This window comes from Crotalus tigris, unplaced genomic scaffold, assembly GCF_016545835.1.
Source record: "Crotalus tigris isolate CLP2741 ecotype Arizona unplaced genomic scaffold, ASM1654583v1 scf7180000024362.2655971311:6658466, whole genome shotgun sequence".
NCBI lineage: Eukaryota > Metazoa > Chordata > Lepidosauria > Squamata > Viperidae > Crotalus > Crotalus tigris.
In genome coordinates, this window is record NW_024100530.1 from 1,479,188 (window position 1) to 1,501,602 (window position 22,415).

Below are 22,415 nucleotides of genomic sequence, written 5' to 3' on the forward strand. Positions count from 1 at the left end.
AAAAGCTGCTAGTCAGACACTAGCCCACCCATCCATCCATGCAGGAAGTCAAATGGAAAGGTTGGTCGGTCTATATTAATTATGGACCTACAAACCCCTGAGAGTTCAAGGGCCAAGTTGGGATCTTCTATGGCAGTGTTTCTCAACCTTGACAATTTTAAGGCATGTGGACTTCAACTCCCAGAATTCCACAGCCAGCATTGCTGGCTGTGGAATTCTGGGAGTTGAAGTCCACATGCTTTAAAATTGTCAAGGTTAAGAAACACTGTTCTATGACATGCCTGAGGGAACACGTGGGAGAGGCAAGGAGGAAGCAGATTTGACCAAAGAAAAAGCCAATGTGTTCAGAACCTCTTCAATCCTTTTATTAAATCCCAGTTTTTAACTTACTTGGAAACCTGCAGATTCCACTCTTCCTGTACCCTGAATTCATTGGTGAATGTAGAGCTGAAGAGGGGGCGAGGGACCCACTCAAAAGGCCTTCAGAAAAGGCTGCATTCTAGTCTCAGAAGACAGCTCCTCCCCTCCCCATGAGAACCAATGGAAGAAGCAGTAGAATGAGCTAATACAACTTGTAAACTATGTGTTATAAATATTGGCAGCATTGAAACAAGGCAGGGATGTAAAAACACTCCCTTAGGAAGAGAATGGTCCATAGGGAACACCATCTCAATCATCCAATATCGGAATGGTCCAGTAGTGTTCTATAAGTAGGTTTCCTATAGACAAGGAAACAATTAGGCTCATCATGAGTCATTTCCTCTTCTGGAAGATCTTCTTCCAGAAAACTACTGGTTCTTCTTCAGAACATCTGGACTGGTGTGCTCTGAAAAAAAGACTAACAGTCTGGAACTGTATGGTTCATCCATCCCTATTTGGGACATCTCAAGAACTGCCACCACTCTTCTGCTCAATTGGTCCACATATCAAAGTGGTGACAGTTCTTGCAATATCTCAAGAGGAAAGTGTCCTTGCAAACATCACATGATACCATGACTGGCTGCTGATACTTTTTTGTTTAAGCTTGTTGCCTTGACCAAAAAAAAAGAAATTCTAAGCCAGAACAGGATTTAAAAAAAAAAAAAAAAACAGAAGAAAACATGTCTATATTTTTTTTTAGAAAAAAAGGAAACCAAATTAATGCAAAAGTGCTTCAAAGTACTCAGAGGGCTAAAGATTTACAGGTGAGAAACAGCCGGCACACTTCATTTGCCATTTAAAGAGTGTACCATGATTTTAGTTAATAAATGCTTAAGTAAACGGTCTTGTCAATGCATGCAGCTTGAGGCATCACAGTGATGCACAGCAACTAAAAACCCCAATTTACACAAAGTTCCAAACACTTACCACTGAGTTTTTAACCTTCATATTTTTACCAGTAACAATAGCTGATTATGTACCTCTATTAAACACTATACAGTTATATATAAAAAAAGACAGTCGTCCAGGCTAGTGACACCCCAGAGTTAAAATAACAATTATGTGCCAAGAACAGGAGTGGGAAAGGGGCAAAGGATAAACTCAACAGCATATCTGACAGTTTTCCTCAAAGCCAAGTACAGTTGTTCGGGTAGCATGTCTGTTAAAAAGAAAGGGGGGGAGTTAATGCTACTGTTTTTCCAATTCACAGACATAAAGAAGATGGTCCTCGGGAGATTTCCCATGTGTTTTACTGAGATGAAGCTTAACAGCATGCTTGCTTGCAAAAGTCCTGTTGCAAAGTTTACATTGGTAGGAAGTTCCCAGCTCTTCCTCTGGTGAAGGTGCCAACAGTTTTTCAGAAGATGACTTGGTATGTGCTATCTGATTGTTAATCTGCTCACTCGAGAGTTTGGACAAGTCTCGTAATCTGAAACCTAGATGTGACTCCAGGTGACTGATGTACGTTGAAGGAGTTCTGATTTGAGAAGCACAGTCGTTACAAAAGAACACCGGATGCCCGGTGTCTAAATTTTTAAGGAATTTTGTCCCCCCTGTCCTTCGGAGTTGGTATTTCACATTGGCCAACCAGTGGCTAATGGTGGTCATTGAGAGTCCCGTAAACCTGGAAATATGCATTCTCTCTTGAGGGCTCAAGTCCGACATAATGTATTTCCCTTCCGACGTCTGCTGCAAACTAGCAGCAAATTGGGCTTGCAGGATGAGTAAATGCTGAGGATTCCAGTTTGACTGGCGTCCCTTCCTTTTCTGAGCCGGGGTGGTTTCTTCCGGTTCCTCAATTGTCGTGCCATCAATGTCAGATTTCTCGGAGAGGCTGGAAGGCGTGGAAGATTTTGATGTGTGACTTTCTGTCAGGTTCTTGAGCATATCCGAGATATCTGACAAGGCATTCTCGCGGAGCGGCGAGTTTGACATAAATGACACAACCGCAGATGTCTTTGCTGTTGTCACTGTAGATGAAGAAGATGCTGAAGACGCTGATGTGGTTGACAAAAGCGCTGAACCCAAAGAGCAGCTTTTGTCACTCTTCCCTTTCGTCAAATCTATGGGCTGGTCATTATTGACATGATAAAAATAACGGTCTAAGTGATCTGGTTTTTTGGGCTGCAAGGGCGGTGTTGCTACAGCTGCCTTTTCTGCTAAGCTGTTGCTCATTTTGAAAAGCATGCTCATGGGGTCTAGGGCAGGAAGAGAAGGTTTCGCTGCCTTCCCAAGATGAATGTTCATGACAGACTGTAATGCACTTAATGGATTCACAAAGGGTTGCTCCGGAGGATGGTCAGTAATAATAGCTGTACTGCTGGTCAAAGTATTTGCGATTTTCTTGACAATCTCTTTGCCGTTTTCCATCGGTTCTCCAGTTGGGCTGTCTCTGCAGCTCTCCCTCTGAGGAACTGGGCTATTCTGGTGGCTTTTGAACCCCATGTCACTGGAAGTGTCCATCTTGAGGGGTTCACTGACCTCACTGCTACAGGGCGAAGGGGTGGCTCTCTTCAAGGGTGAAAGTTTTCCCACTTCAGGTTCCTTCAGTTTTTCCTCCACTTTGGCCACCTTCTCAGTGACCTTCTTCACCAACTCTTCCATGGCATGAAAATTTGTTTTGGACACAGGGGAGGTTTGGCTATTTGGAGGTGAAATCAGGGGCTGACTTTTAGTAGGAGACACCAATTCAGCATGTGCAAACATGGGCTTCAAAGGAGTGTTCTTGCCTGATGATCCTAGGGATAATTTCATCATGTTGGGCAGCTGATAAGCAGCATGAATACTGGGATATCCACCCCAGCTTGGTGTGCCATTCTGGGCTTTGTTAATAGCTGAAGTGACTGTATTTTCTAATGACTTTAAAATATCTAGTCCCCCTTTGGGGCTTTCTTCCAAGTCATTTTCTGTCAGGTAATGATATTTGGAGGAGATATCATATTTTTCCTCATCTTCGCTTAATTTTTCTTTGTCTTTCACCTTATCTTCAGCAGCTGTTCTGTCCTTCTCAATTTCTTTCTTGATTTCCATGTTTAATTTTGGGGAGACACTGGACGGCATGTTGGAAGGAGAGGTGAAGGTTGTGGCTGCAAGAGGCACAGACTGTACTTTCTCGTCGAGCAACGTTGTGATGGTTGGCGTGACAGGAGACTCTATAATGGTTTTCCCTTTCTTCATGGCCGAGTTGGTGACTTTAATGAAGTGTCCTGTCACCATCATGTGGGCCGTGAGTTCCTGCAAGGTATCGTGGGAACTGCCACACTCCATGCACTTGAGAATTTGAGATTTCCTCGCTTCAAAATGCCAGGCGTAGCTGGCACCGTTCTGGTGTCCATAGCGGTTGTTGGGTGTAATGTAAGGATTGGAATTCTTTTGAAGTGGGTCGTTGACATCGGAAAGAGTCCCTTTGGGGGTCCCCCCAGTAGAGTCTGGAGAACTTGGCAGTTCTAATTCCAGCGAGGTTTTTTTTCGAGTGGCGGGGATGATTTTTGCTGCAACAGGGGTTACGGGTTCCTTCAGAGGCACTTTTTGGTAATGTTTTGTTTTTATCATATGCACACTCAAGTCTTGAAGCGATTCAAAGGAGTGGCCACAGTACATGCACTTTAATACTTTCTGGGCATCTTCTTTCCCTTCCATTTCAAGCAAGGAGCGTTTACGAGGCTTAGACCATCTTTTGGGGTTGTTGTTATCTGTTTCGTGGTTGTCGTCTCGATAATGTCCCGTTTCATTCATGTGCACTGTTAATTCCACCAAAGTATCATAGGCTGCGCTACAGTCTTTACAGCGGAATTTACTGGCTCCAGTAAAGATGGAGCCGTAAAGCTTACTGCTCTGCCTGTACAATTGAACTGTGCTAAAAAGACTGGGCTCAGGAAGAATTCGGTTCTGGGACACTTGTAAGGTTTTGACCATGGCGGTTTGATGCCAATCGAAGCTGCCACTGCCACAACTGCTGCTGCTGCTACTGCTGCTGCTACTGCTGCCATTGTTTTTTTCGACGGCTGGCTGGTGGAGATTCAAATTCAGGCTGGACCAGTAGGAATTGGAGAGGAAGTTATTGTAGACGGCCTTCATCTGCTCCAAACTGTCTGACACCACAGATTCTTCCAGCGGTATGGAAACCTCTTTGCTCTCCTCTTCATTTTTGATGGAGCCACTCTCAAAATCGGCCATTCGGTCACTCGTCTCGCTGATATGAGACTCGCTGTCCATTTCATGGCTGGAAAATTCGGCCACTGGAGAGTTCTGATAGCTCTGGCAATTCTTGCTGAAGTCCTTTTCTGGACAGGCGTATTTTGCAGAAGGTTCTCCATCAAACGTGGTCTCCTCTGGTTCCAAGTCATCGTCCACCATGGCGGCCGCTTTCAACTCATCCGAAACATAAGCTACATAGCAGAGAGAGAGAAAAAAAAACAGATAATAAAACACACAGTTAGTGACTGCTAGTCTCCGTTTCTATCAGCAGTTGGCATGTTTCATTCAAAGAACTGCATTTATTTATTAAAATTAAAAAGTCAAAATTTAGCATTTCTTCCAAGCAAGAGGAAGAGGGGAAGGAGGAGAAAAAAAATCTGCTCTTCAAACATAATTTGCCACCTTATTCTTCTCAAGGGGCAACAGCTTGAAATTAAAACTAAATTTGAAATTAATGAAGCACATTCTGGAGGTGGCATTCATTTCTAAAGTAATAAATTACTTGTATCAACCTCAGAGACAGCAGTTCCTGTCTGTCAATTAATATGTCTTATGCTTCTTCTACCCCTAATGTATTTCTTAACAGACAGATTCACAATTTAAATTAAGCCAGATTTTTTCCCCAAACCCAATCTTTAATAAAACATAAAAACCATCAACAAGAATAACAATAAATCTCATAAAGCAACAAGGATGAAGGAAAGGGCTTCCTCACTTATTAGAAAATTAAAAGCCTGCCTTTATTACAGGAGCTGTTTAGCAATGCAGATACTAAACTGAGCCATTGGGCTTAGTGTGAAAAACTATACTCAAATAAGTAGGCAAACTTCTCAAAATTTTGTAAGTGGATCAACCCTGTAATTACCAGGATCTTACAGGCCACAATTCTTAGTTCTCTAGGACAGGCAACTTTTAAATAATGTTTGCTCTTACCCTGACAAAACTCTGGAATCAAAAAAATACACTGGACCTAAGAGAGAACATTTTTAACTTTGTTGATGCGACAGTACGTAGCATACTTTTTTGTACTGTTTTATGAGTCTATACAAACCTGGTTTTTATACTTTCTAACCTACTTTTTAATTGTTTTTATAGGTAGTCCTCAACATACAATCACAATTGAGCCCCAAATTTATGTTGCTAAGAGAAACGGGGAATCACGTGACCCCAGGACACCCTGCAGCCATCATAAATACAAGTCAGTTGCCAAGCGTCTGAATTTTGATCATGTGACCATAGGGGCGCTGCAACAGTCGTAAGTGTGAAAAATGGTCATAAGGTACTTTTTTCAACGCCACTGTAACTTTGCACGGTCACTAAATGAACTGTTGTAAGTCGAAGAGTATCTGTGGTTCTGTCATACACCATACAGAGTTGCTTGTTTGTGAGATGGGCAGCTGGATAAATTGGTTTAATAAATAAATGATAAAAACAATAAAGGGAGAAGCTACAAAGAATTAAAAAATTCTATATACATTCTAGATGTGAGTTTAGATATAATTCTGGAATTTATTTTATAATTTTCCCAGTTAAATTGGAGCCCATGAATAGCAAAATTCAGGATGGACTTTATAGATTTAAAAAAAAAAAAAGTTGAAAATTTCTTCCAACTTCACCTGTTAGTAGGAGAAGAGGGAAAATAATATTTTAGCTTGTACAAAATGCTTTTCAACTTACAGTTATAAAAACTATACCTATGGCATTTGAAAATTGGGAAAATAACAAGGTAGAAGCTGGGGCAGCCAGTCAGTTCTCCCGTTAAAAACAAACAAACAAATAATTTACAGATAGGAAAGCCTTATGGGGAAAACAGATCATCAACTTCTCTATGACTTCATGTCTGTTGCAAAGACTTTTTTGACATTGAATAAGAAAAAGAAGAACAACCCAGCTGTAAGATTGGGTAAAAAAAAAAATTGATATTCTGCTCTTATTCTTTCAGGGTAAATATACACAAGGTCTTCCAGTGGACATTACAAATGTCAAAGTGTTTGCTCTTTAGACTATTTTGTCGATATTTCTTCACCATAAGCTACATTGGGGACCCCAACAGAGATCCTGTACTGTACTGTATAGGAAGGCCGAACTAAATTCCAGCCCTGCAGGACCACGGGGTTATTTCAAAGAACTAAAGATGCTTGACCCTGTTGTTACTGCAGCTCTTGTTCACCTGCAAACATATCTAATTTGCCCTTCCCAAAGCAATATACAGGTAGTCCTCGACTTACGTCCACAGCTGAGCTCCATATTTCCGATGCTAAGTTTAAACATTTGTTAAGTGAGTTTCATCCCATTTTATGACCTTTCTTGCTACAGTTGTTAAGGGATTCACTGCAGTTGTTAAGTTAGCAACACCCCACTGACTTTGCCCGGCAGAAGGTCGCAAAAGGGGATCACATGACCCCGGGACACTGCAACCGTCATAAATATGAGTTAGTTGCCATGTGCCTGAATTTTGATCACATGACCATGGGGGGGCTGCAACGGCTGTAAGTGTGAAAAATGGTCATAAGTCACTTTTTCCAGTGCCGTTGCAAGTTTGAACGATCACTAAATGAACTATTGTAAGTCAAGGACTACCTGCACTAACAAAAAGGCATTTATTTTTTCGTATTCATCCCTTTCCAAACTTTACATTCACAACCCCCACCATGCATATGCAAATTAGTACAAAATAACACACAAACCATGTCCCTCATCTTAACACACAAACCGTCCTATCAAAATGAGCATATTAGGAAAAGAGGTTTGTGTGCATGCATGTGTATATGCACGTGTGGGCGGAGTTTTTAAAAACAGGTTAAATAGGGAGAAATGGGATGAAAGAAAGCAAGGACCAGAAAAATGGGGTAGGGATAGGGATGGCATTGTATATTCCTACTTATGGTGTACGAGCATTCCTAGCCTGCACATAACGTCTGCAAATGTCAGCAAACAGAGCCACTCATGAATAGCTAAAGCAAGCAGCTTTATTGTTAACTACCTTGAGACTCTAGAAAGAGTACAGAGAAGAGCAACAAAGATGATTAGGGGACTGGAGACTAAAACATACGTATAAAGAACAGTTGCAGGAATTGGATATGTCTAGTTTAATGAAGAGAAGGACCAGGAGAGACATGATAGCAGTGTTCCATTATCTCAGGGGCTGCCACAAAGAAGAGGGGGTCAAACTATTTTCCAAAGCACCTAAAGAAGCCATGAATGCAAACTAACCAAAGAGAGAAGCAACCTAGAACTAAGAAGAAACTTCCTGACAGTTAGAACAATTAACCAGTGGAACAACCTGCCTCCAGAAGTGGTGAATGCTCCAACACTGGAAGCTTTTAAGAAGAGACTGGACAGCCATTTGTCTGAAATAGTATAGGGTTTCGTTGGACTAGATGACCTCCAAGATCCCTTCCAACTTTATTACTACTACTACTACTACTACTACTACTACTACTACTACTACTACTACTACTATCATTATTATTATTATTATTGTCGATCATCGCACAGTCAGCCAGATGTTCAGACTGGATTTGGCATTTTGTCTACCTATCGAGTTCTTACCCAGGACCTGGGATAGGCAGATGTGGATTATTATTATTATTATTATTATCATTATTATTATCATTATTATTATCATTATCATCATTATCATCATTATCATCATCATCATTATCTAGAATACAAGAATTTCCCCAGACTACTTGCTTTACCCTGGGAACAAACAGAGATAAATTCTTGTATCTGGGGAGGTGGGGTGAGATTTACGCCTCTTGTGGCTGAGCAAGGACCTGAGGCTAATTCCCTCTTTGTCCCCTCCTTCCAACCTGGCTGGCAGTTTCTCAACAGTAGAACAGACCAAAGTTGCTTGCTATAGAAATGGGCGGCATGCAAATTAAATTAATAAAAAGGGATTGTGGCTTGGTACTGTTAGTTGTGGCATTTACATGAGAGCCAGTTTTGTGTAATGGTTAAGGTATCCGGTTAGAAACCAGGTTATTGTGAGTTCTACTCCCACCTTAGGTACAAAGCCAGCTGGGAGACCTTGGACCAGTCACTTTCTCTCAATCCTAGGAAGGAGGCAAAGGCACTTAAGAAAAGTCTTACTTAGCAATAGAAATTTACGGCTCAACTGCGGCCGTAAATTAGTAATAGTAATAGTAGTAAAGTTGGAAGGGACCTTGGAGGTCATCTAGTCCAACCCCCTGCTCAGGCAGGAAACCCTACACCATTTCGGACAAATGGCTGTCCAGTCTCTTCTTAAAAACTTCCAGTGTTGGAGCATTTACTTGAGGACTACCTGTATGTTCTTGCTATATTACAACAGGTAATAATTCCAAAATACAGAACTTTGCAAGTCAACAAGTCCTGATTTCCCTATTCTTTATATTCCGTTCTTTGGTTTGCAGGTATTACATAAAGAAAGCAGATTCATATTCCCTTGCTTGAATCCATCCTGATTCAGAGGCCTCACACATATATCCCCACGCAAAACAACCGTTGATGACTAATTACTTGAAAAGTTGCCACTAAATGTGGAAACTGCCTTCAGTAGAAAACACAACGCTTTTGGCAATGCAATACATTGTGATACGAAAGCTATTTCTAGAACGTTTTTATCGTTTCTTGAAAAGAATGGGGAATGTGGTTTCTTAAATACACACCACCTAATGGTATATTAACATTCCCTTCACATTTGACAGGGCACTCAAGTTGAATACATGGCTAGGGAATACATGCCTGATGCTTATCACATCCTAATTGTATCAAATTATTGGATTATCTTGTATCTGTGACTGTGCAAACTTTCTCTGGTGAAGGAACACTAATTCTCCTTCAGTCTTAATCTGTGAACGTGGTTTCAGTGGACTCAGGATCAGAAATCTTCTCATCTTGTTTCATTGTTGGCTTTGGGCTTTTCTTTTTTAGATGTTCTATGAGAACTTCAGGAAACTTATTTTTTTTATATTTCGATAAATGCTGTCAGGTGCAAAGAACCAGGATCATTAATTAATTTTAAGCACAAAGGATTTATTAATACAGCCTATACACACGAACTAAACTGGTCCTAGTTAAGAGTCATTGAAATTTAAGGGGGGAGGGGCATGGACTTGAGTCCCTTATGGAATTGCAGGGATTCTAAACTGATGATATCTATGGAGATTATCTGTCATCCTTGTCATGGTTGTTCCAAAGGTGCTTTTTCTAAAAGGCAACTAGACTTCCTGGATTATAGAAAGTCCAGTTGCCTTTTGGAAAAGAAAAAAAAAAAAACTTTTGGGACTAAACTGATGATGCATTTAACTCCGCCTTCCAGCTCTGTCTGCTTTTCTCCTACATATTCTTCATTAAAAAGATTAATTAGCTAACCCCACGGAATTTCTGATCAGTTTTTTTTTTTACCATTAGCCTTCATTCTTTTGGGCCTGTATTCATCTTTCCAAACATCAGCATAATTCATCAAAATAGCGAAGTCTGAAAGGAGGAAGAGAGGGGACATGGAACTTCCAGAGAGCTCTAAAAATACATTGGACTGTGTATTAATCCAAAGCAGAGTTTGAAAGTTAAAGTGTGGTCCCCCTTGGCCTCGGCAAAGAAACGTATCTCTGAATTTGCTATTTCTGAGACTGTTAGCAGAGTAGACCTCTACAGCGCATGTAGCTCTGGATCCCTCTTGTTATAAAAAGAGCAGACTGCGTATTGCAGGGAATTTACAAAGCAACCAAAATAGCCAGATACTTATAAAAGTAGGCCAGGACCATTCAGTCCAAAATATTATCACTGCTTGATTGATGCTTGCCATGAAAGCCTATGCCAATATACAATAAAATGGGGAGGGGGACTAAGGGGAGGAATTAAATTCAGGCAAGCAAATGAATATGCAGTCTTTCCATTGCTATCAAAGTTGGTAATCTTACAGACATTTCCTGCCTCTTGTTTTCTGAGACCCAAGAAAGCTAATTCACAACAAATCCTCCATTGTCTGCCTATGATGTATGAAACAATATGGCCATACCATTTAGATCACTTTTACTGAATCTAAAGGTCTGACTTCCTTTTCCAATCTTAGCAGAAAGGACTCTTTTTCTAATTGTGGGTATCTTTAAAGTTTGGGTTTTTTTTGTTTTTTGTTTTGCAAAGCCCATGCAAGTATTTATGAACTGATTTAGTGACTAAATCCTCAGACTTGCTTTTTGGATTTCTGAGTCAAATTGAGGACTATGCGCTCCCTGCACTATCAATTTACACGAGCTAGTGAGATCTGGACTCAGTTGAGCATTGGTGCCACGGGCTGTACATGCTAACTGATTAAAGTGGATAAAAGGATGCTATGTATCACTCCTTGTTCATTTCAAAAAGAGTATTTGGCTGGGGGGGGGGTTGTGAAGGTCTCCTGTCTCCAGAAAATACAGCATGTTATTTTCTACTATCACTTTGTGAATTCAGTTGTGCTTTATGGGGTCGGCAACTGTGGCTTCTAAGCAAATCCAAAAGAGAAATGTGGGGGCAAGGAAGTAAAGGTAAACATTGGAACAGAACCGCAAAGACATAAAATTGAAGGTTTTTCTAATTTTCCAATTCAAAAAATACCCATCAGTGAGTTTAACATAATTCTTAAGAAGGACCTCCTAAAGCAGGCATGTCAAATTCACGACATCACGTGACATTGCGCAACATTATCGGGACTGTTTTGCCATTGCCAGCAATGGGGCGGGCACGGCTTCCGTGTGACGCGTCCACCCACGGGCCAGCAGTTTGACACCCCTGTCCTAGAGTGTGGCCTGAGTTGTTGGATTCCATGGCCAGATGTTGGCACTTCTGCCATATCAGTGTATATGGCCCATCCATCAAAGAGATTGCTCATGTTTTGTTTGACTGTCAATTCTGTGTCCCATTTTTAGGCTTAGATATTTAATAACTCACTGGAGAAGGGCCTAATGCTGGGAAAGATGGAGGGCAATAGAAGAAGGGGACGACAGAGAATGAGATGGCTGGATGGAGTCGCTGAAGCAGTAGGTGTGAACTTAAATGGACTCCAGAAGATGGTAGAGGACAGGAAGACCTGGAGGAACAATGTCCATGGGGTCGCGATGGGTCGGACACGACTTCGCAATTAACAACAACAACATTTAAGAAGCTTCTGTGGAACAATGGGTTTTTTTTCAGCTGCTGATACTTACTATCCTAAAATACATAATGATTTAAATGTAATACAGATGTACTAACAGAAGTGTAGGAGATGACCAAGCTGACCCCAAGGAAAGGTCAAATATGTCATCAGTCACGAGTCCCATCAGGCCCATAAGGGATTAAAGTCCAGCCCACCTTGAATTCCATTGACTCTTATCTACCGCCACTTTGCTTTGACCTTAGTAGTTCAGAGTTTAAGCTTGCAATAAACCTTTAAAGTCAATTGTACTGCCTGATTTCCTGTTTCCCCTGATGCTTGACAAAAGATTTGCTACATATAAGACTAAAAGGTTTCCTCTTGGATAGAATTAGTTGATTTTAACCCAGAGATTAGAAAGGCAACAAACCCAAGTTAACCAGCAGTTGAAATCTAAAGTCCTTTGCAAATGATTTTACTGCCTATGTTTATCAAACAACAGCTGTTTGCAACAGGTGATACAAAAAAACCACCAGTAACAAGGATGAGGTGGGTGTATTGTTTAAGAGAAAATAGTTGGCATGTGTAAGGAACAATTATGTACCTTTAATTAATTAGAAATTGTATAAATGGCTGTTTAAATGGTGTGATTTCCTGGCTTCTACCCTCAGTGGTCAACATTTTAATGGTCATTTATACTGTGATTTCTGTCTTAAACTTTGTTCACCAGCCAGAATTATTATGATGAGAGTGGGTGTACACATATAAATAAACAAGCAATTCCATATTATCTAGAGATTGGAACATCTGGATATGAAGAGTGAAAGGAGAGGGTAAGTTTTCCATTTTAATTTCCTTTGGTGCAAGGACAAGGCTTAAAGCACCCTATTCACACTTAGGGAACCCCCTAATTTACACTGAAGCAAGAACATGTCTTTTGTTCACCATTAAAACGCTGTTTGTGCATTTGCTAATTATATAAACTTAGTCTCTTGGAAGCACCTAAAGAAATTCTTTAAAACTTGGCTTGTGATGTGATATTTAGAAACGTAAACAAAGAAACTACATCCTGATGAAAAGCATTTGCCAGCATTTATCCATGGAAATTAAAGCTAACGTGGCCAGGGCTTGCACACCCACTCACAATCATCCAATTAGGTCATGTTTTTTTTTTTCCTTGAAATCAGCTTTTTTCCTGGGACCCATTGAGAAGGTTTCAACTCTGCTCATCTATATACATTGAATAGTCTGTGTGAAGTGATTTGAAGCAAGTCACAGCAAATCAGGGTGTGTTTTCAACCACACAGCTGGAGTTTTCTTCACATAAAAGAACCATTTATTAGATAGGAATGGGGATGATTTTATAAATTAATTTTAAAATTAATCTCTGAGAGCTGTTGAGATATAGGGGTTAAGATATTGGATCAGGACTGCGAAAATCTAATGGGATTTCATTAAGCGGCACTGGAGCAATTATACCTTTCTCACTGACTTCAGAGATTTGTTATTCTGGAATTAAATAAAGGGAGGAAAACATATAAGCTGCATAGAGATGCCAGACAAAAAACTGGATACAAATTTAAACATAAAAAAATTCAAGTTTGAATTATCATAAGACAGTTTCCTTTGTTCCTACCATAAAGGAATAACCAAAATTTGTAACCAGGAATGTTGAACCAAAACTAATCACCCCCACCCCCAAACCCTAACCCTGAGCTTAATCAGTGGAACAACCTGCCTCCAGAAGTTGTGGGGGCTCCAACACTGGAGGGTTTTAAGAAGAGACTGGACAACCATTTGTCTGAAACGGTATACGATTTCCTGCTTAAGCAGGGGTTAGAAGACCTCCAAGATCACTTCCAGTTCTGATTTTATGTTATTCTGTTACTTGATGGATTAATGTTCAAATGACTGAATCCCAACGTTTGTGGCTAAATGTTGAGTCTGGAGATGGAAATATTTATTCACCTTTAAAGCATGAAAGAAGAATACTAGAGCTCCAGTCAACTTGAGTAAAGATAAGTAGACCTATGCATTTAAGTTTCTCACTACTATGTCATTCTCACTATGTCTCAAATAGCTCTTAATGGTTGTAATTCTTCAGATGTTCAGAGGAAACCTTAGGGTTTTTTCCACCATGCAAACAAACATGGTCATCAACTCATTTTCCTTCTTGAGCTACCTCACTGTTGCCAAGTTTAGAACAGCGAAGTCGAACTCTGAAAGACAAAGGCAAAGTAACCAATTAAACATTTCATAAACTTTGTACTCTCTTCTCCAACCAAAGGTTCACTAGCCAATTATCCCTCTGTTTCTTATGAAGATAATGCTTTGGAGACAAAAATAGTGAAACAGTCTTGGATCCTAGCTGAAGAGATGGACATCTTACATGTTACCATGAGAGGAAGAAGGCCATTCAGATCAACTTTCTGATATTAATATTAATACTACTTTACAATGCCTTGGTAAGGCCACACTCGGAATACTGCATCCAGGTTTGGTCACCACGATGTAAAAAAGGTGCTGAGACTCTAGAAAGAGTACAGAGAAGAGCAACAAAGATGATTAGGGGACGGGAGGCTAAAGCATATAAGGAACGGTTGCCGGAATTGGGTATGTCTAGTTTAACGAAGAGAAGGACGAGGGGGGACATGATAGCAGTGTTCCAATATCTCAGGGGCTGCCCCAAAGAAGAGGAAAGTCAAGCTATTCTCCCAAGCGCCTGAGGGCAGGACAAGAAGCAATGGAGGGAAACTAATTGAGGAGAGAAGCAACCTAGAACTAAGGAGAAACTTCCTGACAGTTAGAACAATTAACCAGTGGAACAACCTGCCTCCAGAAGCGGTGAATGCTCTAACACTGGAGGTTTTTAAGAAGAGACTGGACGGCCATCTGTCTGAAATGGTGTAGGGTTTCCTGCCTGAGCAGGGGGTTGGACTCGATGACCTCCAAGGTCCCTTCCAACTTTATTATTATTAGTAGTAGTAGTAGTAGTAGCATTAGTATTAGTATTAGTATTTTCAGAGTGTAACATATAAGGTAGATTTCTCATATCTGTCAGTTAAGCCCCATGCAGTTGGGTTAGGATTAAGGAAGAACGAACTATAGTAAGTCAGCTGAGGATAAATATAGAATTGGGGAAGCTGCAATAAGAATTTCCAACCTGCATTTATTATGAGCTCATTAAAGTGGAATCTTTTCAAACAATTTAAAATAATTCTTCTCGGGTTTCTTGTCACCTGGCCTGATGGTCATTTATGAGAAACTGCCAACAATCTCTCTCTCTCTCTCTCTCTCTCTCTCTCTCTCTCTCTCTCTCTCTCTCTCTCTCTCTCTCTTTGTCTTTTGATTGGTTTAGATCTCCTTCACATTGCTTTCCTGGCTTCCCTAAAATATCTCATATCAAACTCCCTCTTTGTTGAAAGAGCCGTGGTGGCACAGTGGTTAGAACGCAGTATTGCAGGCTAATTCAGCTCACTGCCAGGAGTTCAATCCTGACCAGCTCAAGGTTGACCCACCTTTCATGCTTCCGAGGTCAGTAAAATGAGGACATTATTGGGGGCAACAGGCTGACTCTTAAACCGCTTGGAGAAGGCTGTAAAGCACTGTGAAGCGGTATTTAAGTCTTATTGCTATTGCTACTTCTATAATTGGTCTGTGCTTGGTCTTTGAATATCACCTGGAATTTTAGACACAAAGTGTAACTGTGTATATTAATTCTCTCCCCTCCCTCAAAAAGAGAAAGAAAAACTCTCTGTCCCCTAATCTCCTGAAGAAAAAACAGAAAAGCACTCAGCAAATAGCAGCACCTATCAAACCTTAGCACAATAAAGAATTAAACAGAGTCAGCCCTGGTTCATCCCACAGAGGAGAATTCATATGATAAGCCAGCGTTATAAACCAGTCTGGAAAGTCAATGAAGTGTCTGGAAAGATGCAATGGCAAGCTACTTCTGAACTATTGTCAAGAAATTTGCATGATCTCAGTCCGGAGATGTAAAAATCAACTTGAATACAATAGGTTCATTTGAAAAGATAAGAAACCAGAGATAAATACACACTTGTGTCCTTCTAGTTTTAACTTACATTGTATCCTTCTGTAACAATAGTTTTTACTTATGTTTCATTCACGCAACATGCTAAAATAGGGCAGGTAAAAACTTAAGAGGTGCATATGTAGAATAATTTAAGACTGGTCAGTGAGATTGTTATGAGGCCTAGAGTAAGGCTGAGAATTCAATGTAGTGAATTGATGATTCAGTATATTGCATAAATTGAGGGGCTGCACTTGATTACTAGACTAAGTGTTCAAAATCTTGGTGTGTAAAATACAAAGTGGAGAAGTTCAACTTTACTACTGATCAAGTCCCACCAATGGGGAAACCAAGCAGAATCATCAGTAATCTTAACCCCAAATATTAACTCCCTTTAAGGATAAACAGGAATGGCTTTCAGAAGATGTCTACCAGATTTTTGCTAATTTTAAAAACATATGTCCCAAGCACAGCAAATGAAGAGAATAGTTTATCACTTCAATGTCACATAAGAAAAAGGCAGTTGTCAAATGCCTTTTCCTGGCAAACACCTTCATCATGACCTGAGTTAATGAAGTTAATTGAATTTAAGATCAATAATGGTTAATTATTGCAATTTGACATTCTGAGATAAATGGCTTTAAGGTGGAGAAATGCATGGGTGTCTGTGAATTCTCACCAAAAGAAGTTGAAAACCTTGGCGCCTAAGAGGGATCACGTAAGCATCCCATTGATCTCCAGTGCAATTGGATCGACTTAATCCCTTGATGAATGTGTGCTTTTTCACTGCTACAAGTAAATGTTCTACAAGACTACTCTAACCCTTGTCACTGACCAAATCTATATGAGCTGGAAATCCATGGAGATAGATTAAAGAGAGTTGAAGAAATAAGACCAATGATTCAAGTAAAGCTGAAAGTTTATCGTATTGACTGTTTGCACAATGCTACGAACCCCATTAGGAATATGGGCACCATAGGATTGGGGACCTTAACCATCTATGTGAGGTCACTTTGTTCCTTTCCTTCAGATCTTCTTCAAAATTTAACTATTTACAGAATCCTGGGTTTAACAGCCCCAGGAGTACAAATGTATGGTCACATACTTAGCATAGCCAATTGTCAGGAATGATGTGAAGTAATCCAATAGTATCTCAGTGATCACAGGTTTTCTACTTCATCTCAAAGTACAGTACATAAAATGGCCTTTTCCTACATAAAGTTTATAAAATAGTTTTCCTTCTTCTCTCAAACCACTGCTGCTGTGCAACAATTTACTTTAGAGGTGGGCAATGGAAACTCCCAAATTTATTTCCTGTGCTCCCCAAAGAATCATCTGAATTGTTCCATCAAAAATGAATGCTACAGTTTTTAATCACGTGAGGCGTATCATGACTAAAAAGAAACACCACCAAACCGCCACCAAAATTCAGGAAAAAAAGAAACATTTTGGTTGTATTTATGCGCATGATATAGCCCCATGATATAGCATGTGCCATCATTTGTTCAGTAAAATGTTTCTTACTTTCAAAAGGTCGTGTACAGTCCCTGGTCATCTGAACATTGTCCATCCCTATTTAATTAGTTAAAGCCATTGAGCCAAGGTTGAACTCAGTTAAGTTATAACAGTATTGCAGAAAGAGTATAATTTTTATGACTACCATGTAGGGGATAGACACACTAATCTAAATCCAATCCAGTCCAGGTTAGTGCTGCAAAGACTCTCAAAGTCACACACAATATTTCACAATTCACAATTTTTGCATACAACTTTCTCTATAGACCTTAATCCTAAAATAACTTCCTTTGTGTGACCCTGTCACCCCGTAATTTGGGGTAGAGTCAGGGCGACTAGATAGAGCTGAGCATTTACTGGCTACAATGATGCCAGGTGGAGTTTGCCGCAGATAGTTCTTCTTTGCACCCTAACCCTATAGATGTGGGGGAAAAAACGACAACCCAGATCTAATTGTTTCTTTCATGCAAACTTTGCAGATACTTTCTTTAAAAGAAATGCATGTACACTGTTCTTGTTCTAACTCTACTGAACAAAGAATTGATGCTACCAGACTCAGTGCTTTGTCACTTGACTCTCTGACAATGAAATCCATTATGATGGATGATACTACCTCAGTGTCCGAGAAATGCTGATGACTCCTTAAGTCATGTAGTCCCCTAATAAATTCAGCTACTCAAAGTTCAGAAATCAGAGGAAGTCCACTCATGACATGCACGCCAATCCATAAATAATTCTCAGTCCATTTTCAGTTCAGACTATAGCTACTTTTAAATCAGATTGGAATACGCTGAATATACACAATTATCAAATGGGTACTGTTTCTCTCTTCCTTTCTCATTCTTATTTTTAACAATGATATTAACCTACTTTCTTTTCAGAGTAATAAGTTTTTTTTTTCCCCTGACAGTTTCTTTCCCACAAAGAAAGATACTGCAAATGTGTTCCTATTGAGAGTTGTACATGCACACCGAACAAGTTAAATGACCATTTACAAGATTTATAATGACAAAGTAAATGTTGTCAAGGAAAAGAAAAAATATTGCTGATTGCAGAGCACTGACGATAAAGAGACGCTGAAGAGAACTGTCAAAATGTGAGATTATGCAAAAACAGTATTGAGAACACTGCTAATCATCTGCTCTTGTCAATTACTTGAAGAGTATCTGACAGCATATTTACATTAAACAATTTTCAGAAGCAAACTCCTTAATGCTCTACTGGATTTTTTTTTCTTCCTGCTTTTTCTTTGGCATGATGGATTTTTCAGAGGATCCTTAAATGTTAACGGTGTCACAGACAAGTCTACTCTTGGCAGTTGAGTCCACTTTAGGAAATTACGGTTGCCTATAATAATGACAATTGCCCTCCACGCATTCACAGTTATTGTCCTTGTTATTATACTGTTACTAACATTAGCATTAGATCCTCCCGTGGTATGTGGTATATCGAGTGGCAAGGATCTCCAATATTTTGGGTTTGGGGTGAATAGGTCAGCATATTCTCATGTGATGTTTAAAGTCTTTAAGTCGTCTATGAATGTTTTTTGACCTGTATTTTGAGGGCGTCCTCTGGGGCAGGGGGCAAATCCATCTCATTGCCATCTTGGGAATTCAATTATTTGTCTTATGGAGCATGTGACCTGTAAGTTGGAATTTTCTGTATGCAACTGTATTATGTCATTTGAACCCGATCAAAATTCAGACACTTGGAAACTGTCTCAAAGTTATGACGATTGCAGTGTCCCGGGATCATGTAATCACCTTTTGCAAACTTCTGACCAGCAAAATCAATGGGGAAGCCAGATTCAACTTAACAACCGTGTTACTACTTAACAACTGTCATGATTCTCTTACCAATTGTGGCTACAAGGGTGGTAAAATGGGGCGAAATTCACTTAACAAATGTCCCAATTAACAGCAGAAATTTTGGGCTCCACTGTGTTCAAAAGTCAAGGACCACCTGTAATTTAAATCTGAATATTTTTTTTTAATGGAGTAAGAGAAAACAGGATAGTATCAACATAGGGCTGATAATGTGGAGAAAGAATGGAGGCTGCAAATGGGCGGAGAATATCTTTCAAATTACAATAGCTTCATAACATTTCCATCTTGAGGAAAACCATGGGAGAAGGAGAAGGGAAAAAAAGAAACAATTTTTCAAGGATCCCAAGATTAATCATCAGACTGATCACCAGATACTACATTGTAGCATAGGATTTATAATGGTGTTTTCAAAATCTCTGTGAGGCTTGAATATTTCATCGTATCTGCAAATTAAGAAGAAAGAACATCTATGCAACAGCATGGCTATTTCTGTAGAGCAGTAGACTTTGATGGGAGGAGGGGAAAAAAATCTGTTTCTAAGGTAGTTTGTAAAAATTATTTATTTCCATACCAGTTAATTAGGATGGGAGTCTTTGTTGAATGCACAAGCATTAAAAAAAAGTGCTGATATTTTATGCATCTTTAACTGTAACGTGCTTCCCTGCAGCGCACTGGTAACTCCTTGACATTTAACATTCACTCACAGCAACCATAATAAGAGGTTTGATTGCTTCTTTTGCAGATGCAGAAATTTAATAACTGTGATCAGTTGCATAAATTTACTATACAACCATCTTAAGTTAGCCACATTAAAATTAAACAGAATTGTAATCTGCTGACAGATTATGGCTCCTGAAAAGCATTTCAGATTGGTGAGTACAAAGGAAGGATGGAGATGGAGATGGTGGAGATGGAGGTGACAATGAAATGGAGTTGGCAATGAAGAAGAGATGGCAATGGCGATGGAGAGAGATCTCCATCTAATTTGAAGTGCCTGTGTCAAAATGACCTGATGAAATTCCATGTACTTTGTCTAATTCATTATTTTGTTGTGACTATGTTGACTAGTCTTATGTTTTGCACTCTGAGGCATGATGAGTGCTGGGGGTTATGTGTTGAATGTGTATCTGAAAAAAACTGATTCTTGAGATGGCATGCCTATCTCACTTTCTTCTGGCTGTTCACAGCTGTGAAATTTTACCCAATGTTATGTTAAGGTGTACCTCTGGAACATACATTGAGACTAGCATCTGAATACCTGAGGAATCAATTACATTGTTAGGGATGTTTAGGAAAATTTATCTCCAATACTGAGTTTGTCAAGAATTGTAGCAACTGGATCTTAGACTTCATCATACTTCTTTGAGAATGTGTGACTTTAAAATAGGGAGAATTTAGTAGGAGTTGACATATTGAGAAGAACCTACTATTTCCCCTAGCCAAATTACTTGATCAGGGCATAGCTGTGTTTTTGACTAGATTCACACACACGTACAAAAAAAATTTGAAGCAAACCAATTGCGATTAAATCCTGAGGTATTTCCCAATGCAACTGCTACCTGCTAATCTTTTCTAATCAATTACCTTGCATGAATTGTGTTTGTTTGCTTCTAATTATAACTAATTATGTTTCTAAATATGTTCTTTAGGCTAGCAAGAGATTATAGTCTGAATGGAATCATGAAACAGGGGAAGAGAAGACGAAAGAGTCTATGATTAGATCGTCTTCCAAAGAGAAACTAGAATACAAAGGTATTTCAATTAATAATGTAATATAACATAATATATATAATATAATATATATAATATATAATATAATATAATAATATATAACATGATAATATATTATATAATATACAGTGTGCCTGGCTGAGGAATTCTGGGAGTTGGTCCACAAGTCATAAAAGGGCCAAGTTTGAAGACCCCTGATATAATATAATAATAGTATATGTTACAATAAAAATGGGGGAAACCACTTCTGGTTCAGACTGCCTCCTAGTATGTTCACTCATCAGTCTCTTCTGAAACATGTCTCTTAAAAGCACAACCTCTACAGTTAAATCCAGATTTTAAAAATTATTTAAATCACACTGAAGGTTCATAAATATAAAATGGGTGAACTTGACAAAGTAGAGTGTAAGTCATAATTGACTTTTTTCAGTGCTCTTGTAACTTCTTCGGTCATTACACAAACTGTTGTATGTCAAAGACTACCTGTAAACCAACAACTCTATATTCTTTGGTGCAGAGTTGCAAGTGCCATAATTTTGCTGCCAAAAGTCTTTCCTGAATGCCATAATAGGCTTCTTACTTATCTGACTTGTCTGTTGGACTAGATAACCTCCAAGGTTCCTTCCAACATCATCATCATTATTATTATTAATAATAATAATAATTAGCCTCTTAATTACTGAGGAAATGTGTGAGTGAACAAAGCAGAAGGTGTGTGGGCCTTCTTATGAGCAGAATGTGACTCTTCTCTGCTTATAAATGTCCATGTCTGCCCCCACTCATGGTTCTTACATATCCCTCATCTCATTTTCTGCTTTTCCCCTCCAAAACTATCCCTACAAAGACTGTTCTGAATTTTTTCATAATTTACATTGTTGCCTGAGTAGGCATAGTAATTCTGGCTTTTTGGCTGAGAGGCACTTTCGGCTTTTCTTTTTTACCTCAGCTTTTCTAATTTATGGAGAGTAAATAAAACAGTAAAATCCAATCAGATACAGTACATTAAGGTTATTGCCCCTTACACATTTCCCCAGGAATAATGCCTTTTGAATTTTCTGTGCTTCTTATTTCGAGACAGGCATCCAGAAGTCTCTGCTATCACTGAATTAAAAGAAAAATAAAAATAAAAACGGCATCTCAAACGGGAATCTGACAGGATGGTTTTGTACAATATTCTTTAATAGATCTGTTCATACACTGCAAATTCAGAGGGAACATCTCAAAACTTCCATCCAGATTTAATTCCTTCCATCTTCTGCCTAAAAATCTAAAGCATCCCAAAGACCTCATCAGGGCTAGCCAATCTTTTGTAACCAAAAGCAGAAGTTCTTCCTTGAACGTCTGCAGCCTCAGCAGCAGGTCAAGAGCTAAATTTGATTTCATTTGAATTCAGTTAAAATTAAGTTCAATCAATTAAATCCTGTTAATCTGACGGCATCCGTTTCATTAAACGTTTTCTGCTTCTGCCAATCTACAAATTCAATATTTATTGTTGTGGCTCTAGAGCAACATTTCAAATGCAAAGTGACAAACTGCTAAGAATGACTTGAAAACCATTTTTAGAAGACAGCTAGTCAACCTTGGCTCTTTTATGACA

At 39.3% G+C, this 22,415-nt stretch overlaps 1 protein-coding gene across 2 annotated transcripts in view; it reads right to left on the reverse strand.

Moving 5' to 3' along the window:
- Positions 1-1,177: 1,177 nt before the first annotated feature.
- TSHZ3 (teashirt zinc finger homeobox 3) overlaps positions 1,178-22,415 on the reverse strand; it is a 92,048-nt gene continuing 70,810 nt past the window's right edge. For both annotated transcript variants that reach the window (XM_039327591.1, XM_039327592.1), the window contains one exon: positions 1,178-4,808. In XM_039327591.1, coding sequence (XP_039183525.1) covers positions 1,609-4,808 — 3,200 coding nt within the window. In that variant the 3' untranslated portion in view covers positions 1,178-1,608. The remainder of the gene's footprint in view (positions 4,809-22,415) is intronic.